The 15,992-nt window shown below is 37.3% G+C and overlaps 3 protein-coding genes across 3 annotated transcripts; all 3 read left to right on the top strand.

Moving 5' to 3' along the window:
- Positions 1-866: 866 nt before the first annotated feature.
- Positions 867-6,693, top strand: dpagt1 (dolichyl-phosphate (UDP-N-acetylglucosamine) N-acetylglucosaminephosphotransferase 1 (GlcNAc-1-P transferase)). The gene is made up of 9 exons (XM_044141195.1): positions 867-1,331; positions 1,413-1,533; positions 2,578-2,791; positions 3,192-3,338; positions 3,552-3,636; positions 3,722-3,910; positions 4,821-4,908; positions 5,232-5,387; positions 5,896-6,693. The coding sequence occupies exons 1-9, from the start codon at positions 1,177-1,179 to the stop codon at positions 5,959-5,961; spliced, it is 1,221 nt and encodes a 406-aa protein (XP_043997130.1). The 5' UTR covers positions 867-1,176; the 3' UTR covers positions 5,962-6,693.
- A 1,603-nt stretch (positions 6,694-8,296) lies between these two features.
- On the top strand, positions 8,297-12,337 carry LOC122844921 (histone H4 transcription factor). Its single transcript, XM_044140767.1, has 9 exons — positions 8,297-8,772; positions 8,851-9,077; positions 9,831-9,942; positions 10,026-10,178; positions 10,258-10,335; positions 10,440-10,560; positions 10,650-10,788; positions 10,879-11,003; positions 11,588-12,337. Exons 1-9 carry the CDS (start codon positions 8,625-8,627, stop codon positions 11,952-11,954), a joined length of 1,470 nt encoding a protein of 489 aa, XP_043996702.1. The 5' UTR covers positions 8,297-8,624; the 3' UTR covers positions 11,955-12,337.
- A 1,258-nt stretch (positions 12,338-13,595) lies between these two features.
- Positions 13,596-15,776, top strand: si:ch211-117m20.4 (CUB and sushi domain-containing protein 1). Its single transcript, XM_044140800.1, has 5 exons — positions 13,596-13,668; positions 14,538-14,702; positions 14,783-14,950; positions 15,033-15,233; positions 15,344-15,776. The coding sequence occupies exons 1-5, from the start codon at positions 13,635-13,637 to the stop codon at positions 15,355-15,357; spliced, it is 582 nt and encodes a 193-aa protein (XP_043996735.1). The 5' UTR covers positions 13,596-13,634; the 3' UTR covers positions 15,358-15,776.
- The last annotated feature ends 216 nt before the right edge of the window (positions 15,777-15,992 follow it).

The following is a 15,992-nucleotide window of genomic DNA, read 5'->3' as shown; positions in this document are numbered from 1 at the left end:
ACTTAGAACCAAAGAATAATATAATATAATATAATATAACATAATATAATATAATATAATATAATATAATATAATATAATATAATATAATATAATATAATATAATATAATATAATATAATGTAATATAATATAATATAATATAATATAATGTAATATAATATAATATAATAACTCTTTATAGTTATTTACAACTATAAAAAGTTGCAAACAATGGAAGAATTTATTATGAGTCTAAAAAGTGTCTTCCACATGTCATATCTTTAGAGCAGGGGTGCCCAAAGTCGGTCCTCGAGGGCCCGTCTATTTCTTTTGTTTTATTCTTCTTCTTCTTATAATAATAATAATAATAATAATAATAATAATAATAATAATAATAATAATAATAATAATAATAATAATAATAATAATAATAATAATAATAATAATAATAATAATAATAATAATAATAATAATAATGCCAAAAGTGATTTGGGAAAAAAAATAACCATTTCTATTTATTTGACGAAATGTAAACATTATTTTATTTCTACTTTTTGCCAAGAGGTGGCATCGTTTTATTAGTCTCTCTAACGAATCACGCGAAGAAGAAAATGACACTTCCGTGTCAGTCAAGACACACTCAATGTTATCATTTTTAGGAAGTTGTCCAAAAATAAAAATAAAATAGTTCGCTTGAGAGAAACAAAAATGTGTCAAAATATGACAAAACATGTCCGAAAAAAAATATATTCAGCTAAGGCGTTTAATAAAACAACATAAATAAATTAACTATAGTTTCTTTCTGATTCCAACTAAACCGCTAAAACCAGACTCAATTATTTTATTTTGAAAAGTTTAAACGGAGGTAGTGTTTGGTGAAGTTCGAAACTTAATGGTTGAGCAGTTAACAGACGTGGAGTTTAGAGAGGCAGTTTCCAGCTTGCTATTTCATCATCTCCTTATCAAAGATGATATGAGCTTCAAATGTAACTTATGGAGTTTTTCTTTTTTTTTTTTTATCTTGGTGACATAATCACTAAGTGGCTTATTGGTTTAAAATGACAGCGTAATTTAAAACCAATGATACTTCAGTAAAAACATCCGGTGCTTCCTCGTCAGTCGTGTAGATTCACCGTGAGATTTGCTGCTGTAGAGACGTGATTTGATGTGTGAGATTGATAAGAACGGCTAAAAACATGTCACCTGTTCCCGTCCTGCCGCTGGTCATCAGCTGTTTCATGTCAGCTCTGGGCTGCATGGCCACACTCAAACTCATCCCTGCCTTCAAAGATCATTTCATCTCTGCCAGACTCTACGGAATGGACCTAAACAAGACAAACAAAGACAAAGTGTGAGTCTGAAATGTCTACGCTGAGTCTAAATTCACTGTGGCGTTACCTCCTGACCTCACTTTCTCTTCTTACCTTTGCAGCCCAGAGTCTCAAGGAGTAATCAGTGGTACAGTTTTCCTCATCATCCTCTTCTGCTTCATCCCAGTGCCTTTTCTCAGCTGCTTTGTGGGCGATCAGTGCACGGGCTTCCCACATAATGAGGTTGGTAAGCTTGAGAAGCCCATAGAGACGTGGGCAACTTTTTTGAGCATTCTTAATAATAAAACAAACAACTTTAAAATAGGAATTAACAGTAAAGCAGTAACAATATATATCTCAATAAATCTGATACAATATGTAGAATGTTCACTGAACTCCGATCCAGAACCTCACAGCATTCTGGGAGATGTAGGCGGAGGGTGTCATCAACTAACTAACGCTTTTTGGTTACCTAGCAACAATCTACTGGGTAACGAGCAGTTTCAAGTCCCGCATTCCCCCAACTTTGGTTCCCTACCAACAACCAGTTGAGTAACTTGCGCAGCAGCATTTTCAGGTTTTGCCACTTTGCCTCATAACTGCTTTAGAATAAACACTGGCATGGACAGAAAACTGTGGATCAAATAGGAGTTCCTGCCACCAATTTGGTAGTATTTCAGATATTTAAAACAAAAATCTAATCAATAATTAAAGCTTTCAATAATTATTGAAATTAATTATTTCAATAATTATTAAAATAATTATTGAATTATTTCAATAATAATAATTCAGTTATTATTATTGAATTATAATTATTGAATTATAATAATTCAATAATTATTATTATTAAATAATAATAATTATTATATATCACAATATATGAAACTCTTATGTTGTGATAATTTTTTCAGCCATATTGTCCAGCTCTATTTTGAAATAAATGAATCTTTTAATTGTAGTAGAATATTCACATGAAGTATTTATGAAAAGTCTATCTTTTATTTGAATATATTTATTCAGCAAGGATTGGTCCAGTATTTGGTATTCCTGCTAAAGCGTTGTAATACAATCCTTTGTTAGTAGAACAGCCCTTTTTCTTTTTTTATAGCATTAGACAAGCTTGGAGTGACAAAACGTGTTTTTGCCACCAAAAAATGGCACCACTCTCAATCAACTTACTTGGTAGAAAACCAGCTTCAAATGGATGTTATAGAGGCTTAGTCACCAATATTTATTTATCTCAGTTGCTGATTGGTTTTCTTTCTCCCCATGTGTTTGGTTGAGCAGTTTGTGCAGCTGATTGGTGCCCTTCTTGCCATCTGCTGCATGATCTTTCTGGGTTTTGCTGATGATGTGCTGAACCTGCGTTGGAGGCACAAGCTCCTTCTTCCTACCATGGCTTCTCTGCCACTGCTCATGGTCTACTTCACAAACTTTGGCAATACTGTCATAGTGGTGCCCAAACCCTTCAGAGCACTGCTTGGGATGCATTTAGATCTGGGTAAGTTGATTACAACATTGTTGGTTTGAACCAGGGGAATCCCAAGATTTCTCTGGAATCGATTATATAACTCATTCTAAAAATAATAATAATAAAAAAAAAAAACTATTTTGAAATATAGACTGCCTTGGAATCTATTGAACACTATCACATTTTGTCACATAGTTCTGTTTTTTGGGGGGCGGGGTTTGCTTTGTTATGAGACCCATCCAATAAAATTTCATAAAAATATGTCAACGTTTGTGGTTGTAGCATGTCAAAGCATTCTAAAGTTTATAAGGTATAATTACTTTGCAGTCACTGCTTGTTTTCTGCTTTATACAGTTGTAATAATTGAAACCTTTTCCCTAAAACACATTACTAAAAGCACAACTAGCGATTCTCTTTCCATGTCCTGCAGGTATCCTCTATTACGTCTACATGGGGATGCTTGCAGTGTTCTGCACAAATGCCATCAACATCTTAGCAGGCATCAACGGCATCGAATCGGGTCAAGCCCTGTTTATATCTGGTTCTATCATTGTCTTTAACCTGCTGGAGCTCAGTGGTGAGTGACTGTAGATCGCTTTTCTTTTTTATTGGTCTCATATGTTTGATGTTTAACACATTTTAGAAAACAAACATGCTTTAGAAATGGCTGGGTTGTTTTATAGGATTTATGTTTTTGCATATGCTACAATCTTCTATGATATAATATCTGTGCCTGCAAGCATCTCAGCATGTTTTCTTTTTCTCTGTTGTGCTTTTACAAATTAAACAGGGGATTACCGGGACGACCACGTCTTCTCTCTCTACTTCATGATTCCTTTCTTCTTCACCACATTAGCACTTTTTTACCACAACTGGTGAGTTAAACGCAAAACCCTCCAGCAGTTCTGAGTTCGACAATGCAAACTGGCACCTAGCTTACCGAAACCTGCGTTGACTCAGGTATCCCTCGTCTGTGTTTGTGGGAGACACTTTCTGCTACTTTGCCGGGATGACCTTCGCTGTTGTTGGCATCCTGGGACACTTCAGTAAGACCATGCTGCTGTTCTTCATTCCTCAAGTGGTCAACTTCATCTACTCGTTACCTCAGCTTTTCCACATCATCCCCTGTCCCAGACACAGGCTCCCCAGGTAAATCACTCGTCATTAATTCAATATGGTTTTTGTCTTCTGGGCATTATGAGAGACACTTTAATGTTTTGTTTTTGTATGCTAATTTGCATAATTTGAAAGTGAATTTTAAGTTTTATTTTCTTCAATAGACAATTTCTTCTAATTTTCTCTAGTCCTTGTTGTTGGCCATTTTTTGGCGCATAACAGACTTATTAATCATTAACGAATCAGATGGACCTAACTCAAGAAAAAAATTAATGCTGAAAATATTTGAAAAGGTTTAGCCATTTTAATTATTTGTTTGTTTTTTTTGCAATTTGTCAGAAAAGACAACATATACACGACACCATTCATAGTTATAAACAAAATTATAATTATCAACACACAGAAAATGTGCAGCATTAGTTACGCTATTGCAATCAAAGCTGAATTTATTTTAAGGCTTTTAACACATATTCATCAACAGTGGGGTACTGTAAAATAGTCTTTTGGTTGTCAAGCATTTGCTTGAATTTTGCCTTTGTCTTAAAGACAAGGCTTGACAGACTACTTCAAATTACTTCAAATTATTCTGAACACATAGCACAAAATGTAAAGATTCACTAGGATTTTATCTAGTAAATAATTTAAAATCACTGTTGTTAAACTGATATCATTGTCAATTTAAATAAACTCAAATAAATTGCTTGGACCCAAATTAGTTCAACTTACTGACCTAAGTATTTATGTTTTTTTACATCAGGTTGTTTTCTTATGTCTATCATGTGTTGACACATCGCTTTGTCTGCTTTTTTCTTTTTGCTTAAGTTATTCTTTGATCCGTGATTTGAACCGAAAACATTTTAACATGGTAAAAATCACTGGACTCTAGGGTAGTTTTGTACATGGTGACATTTGTTTTTTCTAACTGCCCCTTTTTCGATGAAAGGCTGGATCGAGACACTGGAAAACTGGGAATGAGCTACTCTAAATTTAAAAAGAAAGATCTCTCCCAGCTGGGATTACTCATTCTGCAGGTAAAACTTAACTTACATTTAAATAAAAATAAATAGATCCTTTGCTGTAGTTTTTTACTGTTCAAGCAGATGGGCAACTCAAATACTTGAACAGTAGTTGTGTTTTTTTTACCCTCCAAACACAGACTGCTTGAAAGTAGCGGCAGCATATTATTTGAATGTAATGCATGATTGGATTCAGTTTAATCAGAAACATGGAGTGCAGTCCAGAGGTCTGATTACCTGCATGTACTGACATTTACTCATGTAGTCAGACATGCACCTGAAGGCGAGGCAGCGGCAGCTTTTGAATTGTGTTTAAATGTCATTTATTGTATCGACAGGCGGCAGAGTTATTAAAGGTGCTAGAGGTGCGGCGAGGCCAGGACGGAGATGGAGACTTTATCGAGTGCAACAACATGACTTTAATAAACCTCGTGCTGAAATTCTTCGGGCAAATCCACGAGAGAAACCTGACGGTCATCATGCTCATCATACAGGTAGAGGCTTGCAAACGTCTTCATACCTGTTTAACCGTTCCACGTCTTGTGTATTTTGTATTTTATTCAGATTTTCTGTGATAGATTAACACAAAGTAGTGCATAATTCTAAAACAGTTATGCAAGTTTTCTTCATACCCTTACATATAAAAATCTGAAGTGTGGGCTGTGAATTTGTTTTTGATTTCGAGTGATTATTTTGTAGAACAACTTTTCACTGCAAATACTAGTTAGAAGTAGCTGAAGTTCAGATTGGATAGAGCAACTGTGCATAGCCATCACATTTATTTTTACATTTTACTTCTTTTTTTTAAACATTTTTACATTTTTTAAATAAACAAATAAAGCCATTTATCCTTTCTGATGCACTTGTATTATTATTTTTGCCCCAATAAAATATGTTCAAGTTTGATATTGAAGCATGACAAAAACATGAAAGGTGGTGTAGTTGGAAAACTTTCAGAGTAAAACAGTTTTGAACTAATTTTGAATTCTGTCTTCTCCTCAGGTGATGGGCAGCGCATTGGCTTTTGGGATTCGTTATCATCTAGTGCGTCTCTTCTATGACGTCTAGACACCTCTCTGTTAAAACCGAGAAAAACTCACCTTGTTTTGGAAATACCTTACAGGCTTGTGCCTGTCATTTTTCCACCTGCAGGAAAGCCGAAACTCTAAGTTAGAAACTATCAACAGCAGGACTGAATCCAAACAGGAAATACAACTGGTTGCTTAATTTATTGCAAAAAATCTGTAGAGTATATATTTGTACTTCTTCTTTTTTTTTAAGAAAGAAATGTGCAACAAGGTGTCAACTTTCTTCACCTAAACCTGTGAGCAATTATGCCCAAATTTGTCAATATGTATGTCCACTATGCATCATAGTGGGTCTGCTATTAATACAAACGTAGAGGAGGAAAATTCTTCATCGCAGTAACCCATACATTGTGAATTGGAGTTTCACTTGTTGTGAAAAACAAAATACTTGTTTTTTGTTTTGTTTTGTTTTCTCTATTTTCTTCTGAACCATCTCAGACAGAATTGTTAATGTGAACAAATGCAGTTACATATGAGGAAGCAACACTATAGTGAAAATAGAGGGAGGGCCAAGGTAAGCAGAAGGCATATTAGAATGCATTAATTGTGATGATAGTGATGGGATTGTTCTGAAAGTAAAGCTTTATGAAGGGGGGGGGGAGTTATAAAGTTGACTGGCACTTGAACTTCTTTAAGAATGTAATTTCAACTGAGGCACTGTTTATCTTTTGGAATTGAGTAAAGAAATCTGAAATAAAAAGTGTTGAAATTATTTTTAGAGATGGGCTTTCTTTATTATTTGGAATGTGTTTATTTTATCCATTCAAAATATGCTGCAGCACAAGAATACAGTTTTTTGTTAACCTTCTGATGTGTATATATATATATATTTAATAGAAACATAAGCCGATTAAAGAGAGATCTAAAGTAACATGAGTCTGAGACATTTTGGATGAACTCTTGACATCCCCTAGATTATAAATGGAAGATTAATCCAAATATTGATAATATTTGCATGGGATGAGAATCATTATGGAAATACATATGTTTTTAGCAGAGGATCTGATCATAGCACAAGTACCTAATTAATGTACCATTAAATAAAAGAAATTTCACAAAACTAAATTTATTGTGTAACAAAATCTGTATATCTAGCAGAGGTAAAATAAAAAACTGTTAATGAAGAAGCTGGTTGTTCTTAGGGCCGTAGTTAATTATATGAATGTTATAATTATGTTATTAATATATATATGGCAAACTGCACGAGCAAAAGATACAACTGGATCCAAGGGATAGAATGATTAGGCAAAACCAATTGTAGTGGACATTTACTATACAATACATGGAGATACTACTGAGTTAGCCAACATTTCTATATTTTATGTAATGTAGTGTTAAGAAAAACTGGACTTCCAGTGTTTATTACCTGTAAACTACAGTCATCAGAACTAACAGAAATAAATGTTTGCAATTTGTTATTCTGAGTTTAGTAAATGATGTTCTAAGTTATTCTGTTTCGCTTGTGATATTTAATAGCAACTATATTGAGCAAATTATTTCATGCTTACCTTAAATGTGGTGAAGCACAAGTTTACTGTAAGCTAGATTTAAAATAAAGCTCAAGTAGGTTTAAATTGTTCCTTTACCTTTTTTGAAGGAAGCCCATTTTAGAAAATGGGTTTGTGGGATGATCCTGAGCCCACAAAGTCTAGAATTCTTAAATTTGAAGATCTGGTGGAATTTAAAATTGCTCAAATTATGTTTAAGGCATCAGATAAATTGTTACTTGAGCACATAAAGAACATGTTTTTTGAAAGAGAAGGGGGATATAACTTAAGGGGTTACTCAAACTTCAGGATTCATAATATACAAAAGAAAGAACTTTTGTATTTCATTTCATGGTGTAAAATTATGGAAGAAGTTAAATGAGGAGTTAAAACAAAGTCAACATTTAATGCAATTTAAAAGGAAATATAAGAAGGTCCTTTTCACAAGATGGATGAGAGTTAGCACAAATGTGTACAATCGGTCAATGTATGGATGCATATTTAGACATATGTAAACCCGGATAAAATAGAAAATTAATTCACCTATGTTTATTTTTATTTATAATTTTTTTATTTGATTTATTCATGAGGGTCCATCTGAAAATATGATATGAGTTTATAGGGTTGGAGTTAATAAGTTTCTTACTTCTTCCTACAACTTTTCAAGCATGTTAAGATTATTGTGGTACAAAAATATATGACTTTTCCATTCCTTGTTCATGTGTGTGATTTTATACTTCTATCAAGCTGCAAATAAATAAACATGTACATGTACCAATCGGCACCCGGTAATATTGACCTACATTTTGTTTCACCCGAAACATTTTTGCTGCACTTTATCTGTTTCCTCTTTACAACGGAGCTGTTTCCGGCTGTCGCTGGAGCTCCGCGGGAAAGTGTCTGCAGCCCGTTCATCAACTTCAACTCCACCCTCGGAGCAATTTACAGTCAAATGAATGAACACCTTTAACAAGCTGTTATTTACCGTGTCATATTAACCCGTGGGTTCTGTCCCGGGTGGACTGTGTGGTGCTGAATGTCTCAGACTTGCTTTCCTCTGAGACAGCTAGCTCCCACATGACAGGCTAATAATGGTGGTCACTTAGAAACACAAGCAAGCGAGACGAAAACAATATTAGAGTCAGCTCCGGTTTATATGGCGATGGCACCGAACAGACGCACACAGAAGAAACCCCTACAGGTGGAGTGTGAGTGGGCTTCGTGTGGAGAATCGTTCAGCCAGATGGAAAACTTCTGCAAGCACGCTGAAGCTCATCTTACTGAGGAAGAGGAGGAGGCAGAAGGTGGGTTCGGTTCCGAGGGGCTTGTTTCTAACTCTATAAAGCTGTGAAGCAAAAGAATAATTTTATTTTGTTGTGCAGGGGAGAGAAACTGTCTCTGGAGAGACTGTGGCTTCTGCTCGGTGGATGGTCCTGAGGAGCTGCGGCGCCACCTCCTGTTCCACTGCTACCACACGAAGCTGAAGCAGCTGGGGCAGCAGGCCCTGGACGCACAACCAGAACTGGGTAGCTGCTCCATCGCCTACCATAACCGCAACATCATCCCTGACATCCCGGACAATTTCGTCTGTCTTTGGGAAGAGTGTGAGGTAGGAATTAAATTGCATCCTGTGTCTTTTTAACCTTAGTAGCAGAATTGGTTTGGGATTAATTTGAATGCATCTAAGAGGAGTACAAAGGCTTCTGGGATTTTACGACATCCACAGGATTCAAGACTCAATCTTATCCGTTTTCCTTCAGCCATTCAGTATTTAAATACGTTCACTCACTGGTCATCTGTTTGGTTAGATTTGAGGACTCTTCCAACACCTATCCAAGATTATAAGTTGCTGTCCATCCATCTATCTTCTGCACATTCAGTAATTTGAAGATTTATTTTTCTTTCACTTGTCACACTTAAATTCTCCAGGTCATCAAATGCATTTTAATGACACACTTAAACTAAATAAACGCAAGAAGTTGTTTTCACAGCATAACTTAATTAGTTTAGTGAAAAATGCTATATAAAACCAGCCTGACTGAAGGGGGTTAGCCGGATGTGGCATCAGAGAGTAAGGACTCTTTTCAGGCACTTTTGATTCTTTTAACTCTCTGTGGAGTCATTTTGTTTCACTTTTCCTTGCAAAATTGTTTTATTTCATCTACACTGGATTGCTTTAACAATAATCAACCTATTCCTAAAGCCATTCAAAAGCTTTTCAAACAAATCCAAGTGCAGGCTTGAATGACAAAACCTTCTTACCTTCTTTTTTATGTTATTCAGCCATTGCATGTCGAATTTTATTCATATATATATATATATATGTATATATGTTCCCTTCTTCTTTGAACATCTGCTACAGCAAGCTCCGTATGAAAACCCGGAGTGGTTCTATCGTCACGTCGAAATGCATACTCTGTCCATAGAAATACCGACAGGTGAATGGGAGTTCCCCATACGCTGTGGATGGAAAGGTATTTATTTATCAGAGTAAAATACAGGGACGTGTGTTGCTGATTGTTTAACTCCCGCTTTGCACGCCTTGTTATTTTGCCAGACTGCGAAGCTACCGCTAAAGGGCGCCCCAAGCTGCGGGAGCACCTGCGCAGCCACACACAGGAGAAGGTGGTGGCGTGTCCAGGCTGCGGCGGGATGTATGCAAACAACACCAAGTTCTTTGACCACATCATTCGACAGAACACCATGGAAGGTAGAGTTGGTTAGAGTAATGTCAAAGTGAACTGTTAAAACATTCTTGGGCTTGGTTTGTGTTGAATTGTGTCGTGCAGGTCAGAGGTTCCAGTGTTCTCACTGCTCCAAACGTTTTGCAACAGAGCGACTCCTCAGAGACCACATGAGAACCCACGGTTGGTTTCTACCTCATCAGTTGGAGCTTTAGGCGGTCGTTCGTCTGAATTATCTTGTTTTGAGAGTGAAGAAACATTAGTTTGTGCTTCATATGTTTCAACAGTGAGCCACTACAAATGCCCTCTGTGTGACATGACGTGCCCGTCACCCTCGTCGCTGCGCAGCCACATCAAGTTCCGCCACAGCAACGAGAAGCCATACAGCTGCGAGTATTGTGAATACAGGTGTTTTGTCTTCTCCAGCTGCGACCGTGGAACCTGAGATCATCCTCCCGAACGGGGTTTCAAAGCCTTCCCTTGTTTGCCTTTTGTAGCTGTAAGAATCTGATCGACCTGCGTAAGCACCTGGACACCCACAGCAGCGACCCGGCGTTCCGCTGCGACGTTCCCGGGTGTAGCTTCACGTCTCGGACACCCGGCACCATGAAGATTCACCACCAGAAGGAGCACGAGGTGAGCTCTGATGAGACAGCAGGAGCGGATTTCAGCTTTCCCACCTGCAAAGTCAAGTAAAATTCTTTGTTTTTGTTTTTCCGTAACCAGGGGACTTTTACAGCTCGCTACAAATGTCACGTGTGCGGCCAATGTTTCACCAGAGGCAACAGCCTGACAGTCCACCTCCACAAAAAGCATCAGTTCAAATGGCCGTCAGGGCACCCCAGGTTCAGGTATGTGTCCAGTTTAAGCAGAGAGCTTTGAAAGTATTTATCCGCTTTGAACGTTTTCACATTTTGACTCGTTTGTTGTTGTGTTTTCTTAGGATTTTATATAATAGAAAATCACAAAATAGTTGAAAATTGTGAATCAGAAGCAAAAGGTTGTATGGTTGTCAAACAGTTTGAGCTTTTTACAATTAACTTTCCTAATCTTTTGGTTGTATGTCTCCACCAGGTTTGTGCATCCAGAGTCGAAATATTTTGTTCATTCATCTTTGTAAAATCACCCCCAAAGTTAGATTTGATGGAGAGAGGCTGAACATCAATTTTTTAAAGTCCAAACTTGTGATATTCTTATTGCACCAAATAATGCTTTAGACTTAGACGAGAGCGGTATAAAATATATAACAATTACTGATGTTTATTGATGCTTTTCAGAAACTAGTAAAAATAACATTTCTAAGAATGTCAGTTTGGTTTTCAATGTCATTAATGAGAATCATAACCTTTCAGAATAAATGATAAACAAAATTACATTTAATAGTGTTTCGTGATTACAATTTTGGTTTTCTGATTGGTTTTAATCAACCTATCAGGTACAAAGAGCACGAGGACGGCTTCATGCGGCTGCAGCTGATTCGCTACGAGAGCGTGGAGCTGACGGAGCAGCTGATGAGGGAAAAGCAGAAGAGGTCGGCGGAGGATGACGACGATGACGGCGGCCCCGCTGACGGTCAGGAGCTAGAGGACGACCCTGCAGCACAGGCAGCTGCTGCTGCTTCACAGGTGCAGTTGCAGCTCAGGGGGGTTCTGCTGGAGGAGCAGAGGACTGAGGAAACCCCGACGAGAACAGAAGAAGCCGGTCAGGCGGAGGACATGCTGTACGTCCTGACAGGAGACGAGGACTCCGTCATACTGCAGCTCCAGGATGCTGCCCAGCAGCAAGGCATGCAGATGGATTGACTTGATGTAGTTAACCAGTAGCGCTGTCGCTCAGTCACTTTGGAGCCGTGTGAACAGGCCGCTGAAGTCTTAGTGACATCGAATGTTAAGAACTAATACTGGTTCTAAAACGGGATAACTGAACACCTATTTGAGGCAACTCAAACCGTATTATGTGACGCATTCATTATCGAAGATCATTTTTACTGGTATTTAAGGCTATTTTTATTTATTCAGTAATATATCAAGACTTTGCTCTGACATATAAACCACAACCTTTAAAGCTAAATCACTGAAGTAAAAGTGGGGGAACAATCTTGGTTTTGACTTTGAGTCATGAGAAAATACTTGATGTTTGGCTTGTTCATCAGTTTGAATAAAAAATTTTTTGTGTGTTTTTTCTATTTGTTCTCATGTAGTTTCTTTCTGTTGTTTTTGACTGAGTTGATGTGTAACTCTGGTAAATCCTCTGGAACTGAGACATACAATCATCAGAAAACAGCTTCTTACTAATTAGCATTGCAGGATTACTGAATCTATCTCTACTTTATAATATTTTGATATACCTGAGCTAGATGTAATTGGAGTTTATATTTAATCATGCAGCAGAGCTTACACCAGTAATGTAGGATTTAATTGGTGTAAATATAAATTCTTCAAGGCAATGATTCCCCTGGTCCTTTATTGCACTGCCCCCTTCTGACTGTTAATAAACACTACACCTTTTTATAACAAAATCAGTTTTGGCACTGATTTTTATCACTCAAGTTGTGTATACAAACTCATTTTACCAATGGGACAACTCTGAAAAAATGCTTCAAATATATTTAAGTGAATTGATGGATTATTAGTGGTACTTAAATTGTGCTGTCAGTGATTTTGTTAACAATAGTTACATTTGATTTTTTTTTTCAAATGTAATTCCTTTAATTTAATTTCTGTTCTGTGCTTTAAGTCCTGGTTAGATTTTTCAAAATTAATCAATAACCTTTTACTGCTGCCGTAGAAGATTAATGTTGCACGCAACATAATTAAATTCTATAACTATGTCTTCATTATGATGATATTAAGTATATGTTTATTACAGTCCTTTTGTGATGTTTCTAATTTTTATGACTAAATAAGTTTAGTTTCAATAAAAAATACTTTGCGCATGTAATTTATGAAATGAAGACAAATCGGATTGTCTAGTCATTTAGAAGAGAGCACTTAGACAAAACTAATTTAATTTTCTCACCAAACAAAACAAAAAAAGAGTGCAATAACCAGCTGAGGTTGTTGACGTTTATCCTTTAGATACACTTTCTGACTATTCTGTCCTTTTTGCTGTCTTGCTATTTCCAGACTGAGTAAAGTTCAGTCAGGTGAATCAAAACTTTGCCAACGCTTTATGTCCAGTCCCCGCTCAATAAAGGACACAGCATTAGCCGTGTGTAGAAGATTAAGAAGCACCCAGAGCCTGGCTTATGACTTAACGTCACTGCTTCCTCATTCTGTAGTGAACGCAGCTCTTCTATCGTTCTCTTACTCTTACATTGTTTTGTGCTTTTTTTTAGGATGCGTCAAATGATTTTACTGGCCAGTTCTCTCATTTATCTGCATGTTTTCTGCAGCGAGTAATGCAATCAGAAGATGGGCTCCGTGTTGTTGAATGTGCTCTCGTTAGTCCTGCTTTGGTCCTTTCGTAAAGGGATTTCTCAGATGCCCGAGTGGAACGGAGAGCTGGAAGTTAGCGGTAAGGTGTCTGTGGGCGGGAGTAGATCTTAAATTCTCATAAAAAAAACAAACAGTTTTTAAAGCAACGTAGTATTTTAGGGTTGACTAAAAATACATAGATTTTAATGATTTGTAGGCCACCTTACCGACACTTTTACGGTGCTGACCACAAATTTTCTATGAACCTGAGATTAAAGCTTTCACATGAACTGCATTGTCATTGGCCACTTTTTAATTATTTTTGCATGATTTTGCATAATTACAGTAGGGCCACTCTCCTGTCAAGCTTAACTTCTTCATTGTTGTCTTGAAATATTGCATCAATATATCCTCATGAAGTTGTTTTCTCATTATGCCATCTATTTTATGAAATGCACCACCCAATCCATAGGATGCTACTACTCCCGTACTTCACAGCTGGGTTTTGTTGTCTTTGGTATTCAAGCCTTTTCCTCCAAAAGTAACGATGAACAATCTGGACAAACATTTCAGCTGCTTATACGTCTCCAAAGGTTAAGGTATTTGTCCCGAGTGCATTTACAAACTGTAATCTGGCTTTTTATGTCCCTGTTAAAGTAATGGCTTCTTCCTTCCTGAGTGGCCTTTCAGTCCATACTGATGCAGGACTTTATTCACCATAAATAATTACTCTCCTTCGCTCTTTGTTTGTGGTTTATGCACACATTTTACACCAAAACCCCTTTATCTCTGGAACACAAAACCCATCTTCTTATGAACTTCTTAATGTTCTAACTTGGTTATGAAATAAGATTTTCCTCAATTTATTTGATCAAAAATAATAGTTGTATTTCTTGGTGAATTAATCTCACAGATAACTTTGTATACATTGTGCTCAGATTAGCAGATGCAAAATGTTTTTTACTACAGGTGAGACAGAATGGATTCCCCAGCCGGATCTCATGGCTGACACCTACTGGTCCGGGTCAGCGCCGCTGTGTTTAGGAGGGTGTAAAGCCCGTCACCAGGAGCTCAGGAAAGACCCTTGTGGCGACTCCAGCTGCTGCTGGCTCGGCTACAAATCTCTCTGCAGAGGTCAGTCAGTGTCGACTTCTTCATTCTCCATGAAAAAATCATAGCACACTGTCCTTATTTTGGTTCTCTTCATGTGTCAGTGAACTGCGGCAGGCCTGATGTGGACTATAACGGAGCGGTTTACGGTAATGACTGGTGGGTGGGCTCTGTGGTGAGGTACGCCTGTCACTCTGGCTTCACCCTGCTGGGAACCCCAACCAGGTCGTGCCAGTCCAATGGCCTCTGGACCCCCAAACCCATCTGCCTCAGTGAGTAAACAGTAAAATACAGTGACGGAAATCAGAAAAGTCTTCATCAAAAAGTCCTGCTGAGATCCTATCCGCCTACTAGGGATGTGTCAGCGCGGAAGCATTGAAGTCAGAGAGAGCGAACTGAATGGCACGTGTGACTCCACCTGTGAGAATAAGAGCTACTTCGGCCCACCCAAACTGGGCTGCTCGCTGATGAACAACTGTAGGAAGAAGGAGACAGGCTGGAAGAGGTTCTTCACACAGTGCGTTCCCTGTATTTGTGACTGCTCCTTATCATGTGGTGAGGAACCTTTTATGTAATCAATCTGTTTTCAATTAGATCTGAATGTGCTGCATTATTTCTTTGATGAACGTTTTGTGTACCTTTTCTTTGTGTATGTGTATTTTTAGCAACTGCAGGCTAATCCCGAAAGGGACGTCAGACAAGGAAGTGAAAGTCTTCATCCAGTTCCACGGCCACATCGGTACAATAAGAAAATATGAAAATATATTATTTTTACTTTACTTTTGCAAGCCAGCATTTTTCCTTTGCTTTCTTGGACAGAATTAGGTTAAAACTTAAAACTATAAGTTGTGTGTTTGCTTGTAAACTCCACTGCTCCACCCCTCGGTCCATCTGCCCTGCAAGGAGCTAAAACACTAATCTTGTTACAAAAGGCAGCTCTGCAGTCAGATGTCTGTTGTAAACCTTGTTAAAAATGGTATTCATGGTTACTACAATGTGTGTACTTTTTAATAATTCATTGTGAAAACCATTTTTGGAATGATATTTGTAAAATGTATATATATTCACATCAATTAAATCATTTGTGTGGAAAGTTTATTGCCATTTTCCTTTTGCTGATGACACTTTCATAAATTCATTCTACATAAAATGCTGCAAATATGTTTTTTTATTTTCACATTTATTTATATTTTCCTGCATACACTTTGAATATTTACCTTCAAAGAAGGACGTTTCTGCTAGACACCAGTAGGTGTTGCTGTTGCTTTTCTGAACTCACATTGCACAAGGAGAAATGGCAGCAATATTTTAATC

This window comes from Gambusia affinis, linkage group LG15 (assembly GCF_019740435.1).
Source record: "Gambusia affinis linkage group LG15, SWU_Gaff_1.0, whole genome shotgun sequence".
Lineage (NCBI taxonomy): Eukaryota > Metazoa > Chordata > Actinopteri > Cyprinodontiformes > Poeciliidae > Gambusia > Gambusia affinis.
The sequence above is the reverse complement of the archived record's forward strand: the minus strand, read 5'-3'. Positions and strand labels throughout refer to the sequence as shown.

Excerpts from the sequence above, each read along its gene's own strand:
- dpagt1 (XM_044141195.1), top strand. The coding sequence starts at position 1,177 with ATGTCACCTGTTCCCGTCCTGCCGCTGGTCATCAGCTGTTTCATGTCA. Across the intron at positions 1,332-1,412 it reads AAGACAAACAAAGACAAAGT|CCCAGAGTCTCAAGGAGTAA; the intron begins GTGAGTCTGAAA and ends TTACCTTTGCAG. Across the intron at positions 5,388-5,895 it reads TCATCATGCTCATCATACAG|GTGATGGGCAGCGCATTGGC; the intron begins GTAGAGGCTTGC and ends TCTTCTCCTCAG.
- LOC122844921 (XM_044140767.1), top strand. The coding sequence starts at position 8,625 with ATGGCGATGGCACCGAACAGACGCACACAGAAGAAACCCCTACAGGTG. Across the intron at positions 10,336-10,439 it reads AGACCACATGAGAACCCACG|TGAGCCACTACAAATGCCCT; the intron begins GTTGGTTTCTAC and ends ATGTTTCAACAG. Across the intron at positions 10,561-10,649 it reads TGCGAGTATTGTGAATACAG|CTGTAAGAATCTGATCGACC; the intron begins GTGTTTTGTCTT and ends TGCCTTTTGTAG.
- si:ch211-117m20.4 (XM_044140800.1), top strand. The coding sequence starts at position 13,635 with ATGCCCGAGTGGAACGGAGAGCTGGAAGTTAGCG. Across the intron at positions 13,669-14,537 it reads CGGAGAGCTGGAAGTTAGCG|GTGAGACAGAATGGATTCCC; the intron begins GTAAGGTGTCTG and ends TTTTTACTACAG. Across the intron at positions 14,703-14,782 it reads CTACAAATCTCTCTGCAGAG|TGAACTGCGGCAGGCCTGAT; the intron begins GTCAGTCAGTGT and ends TTCATGTGTCAG.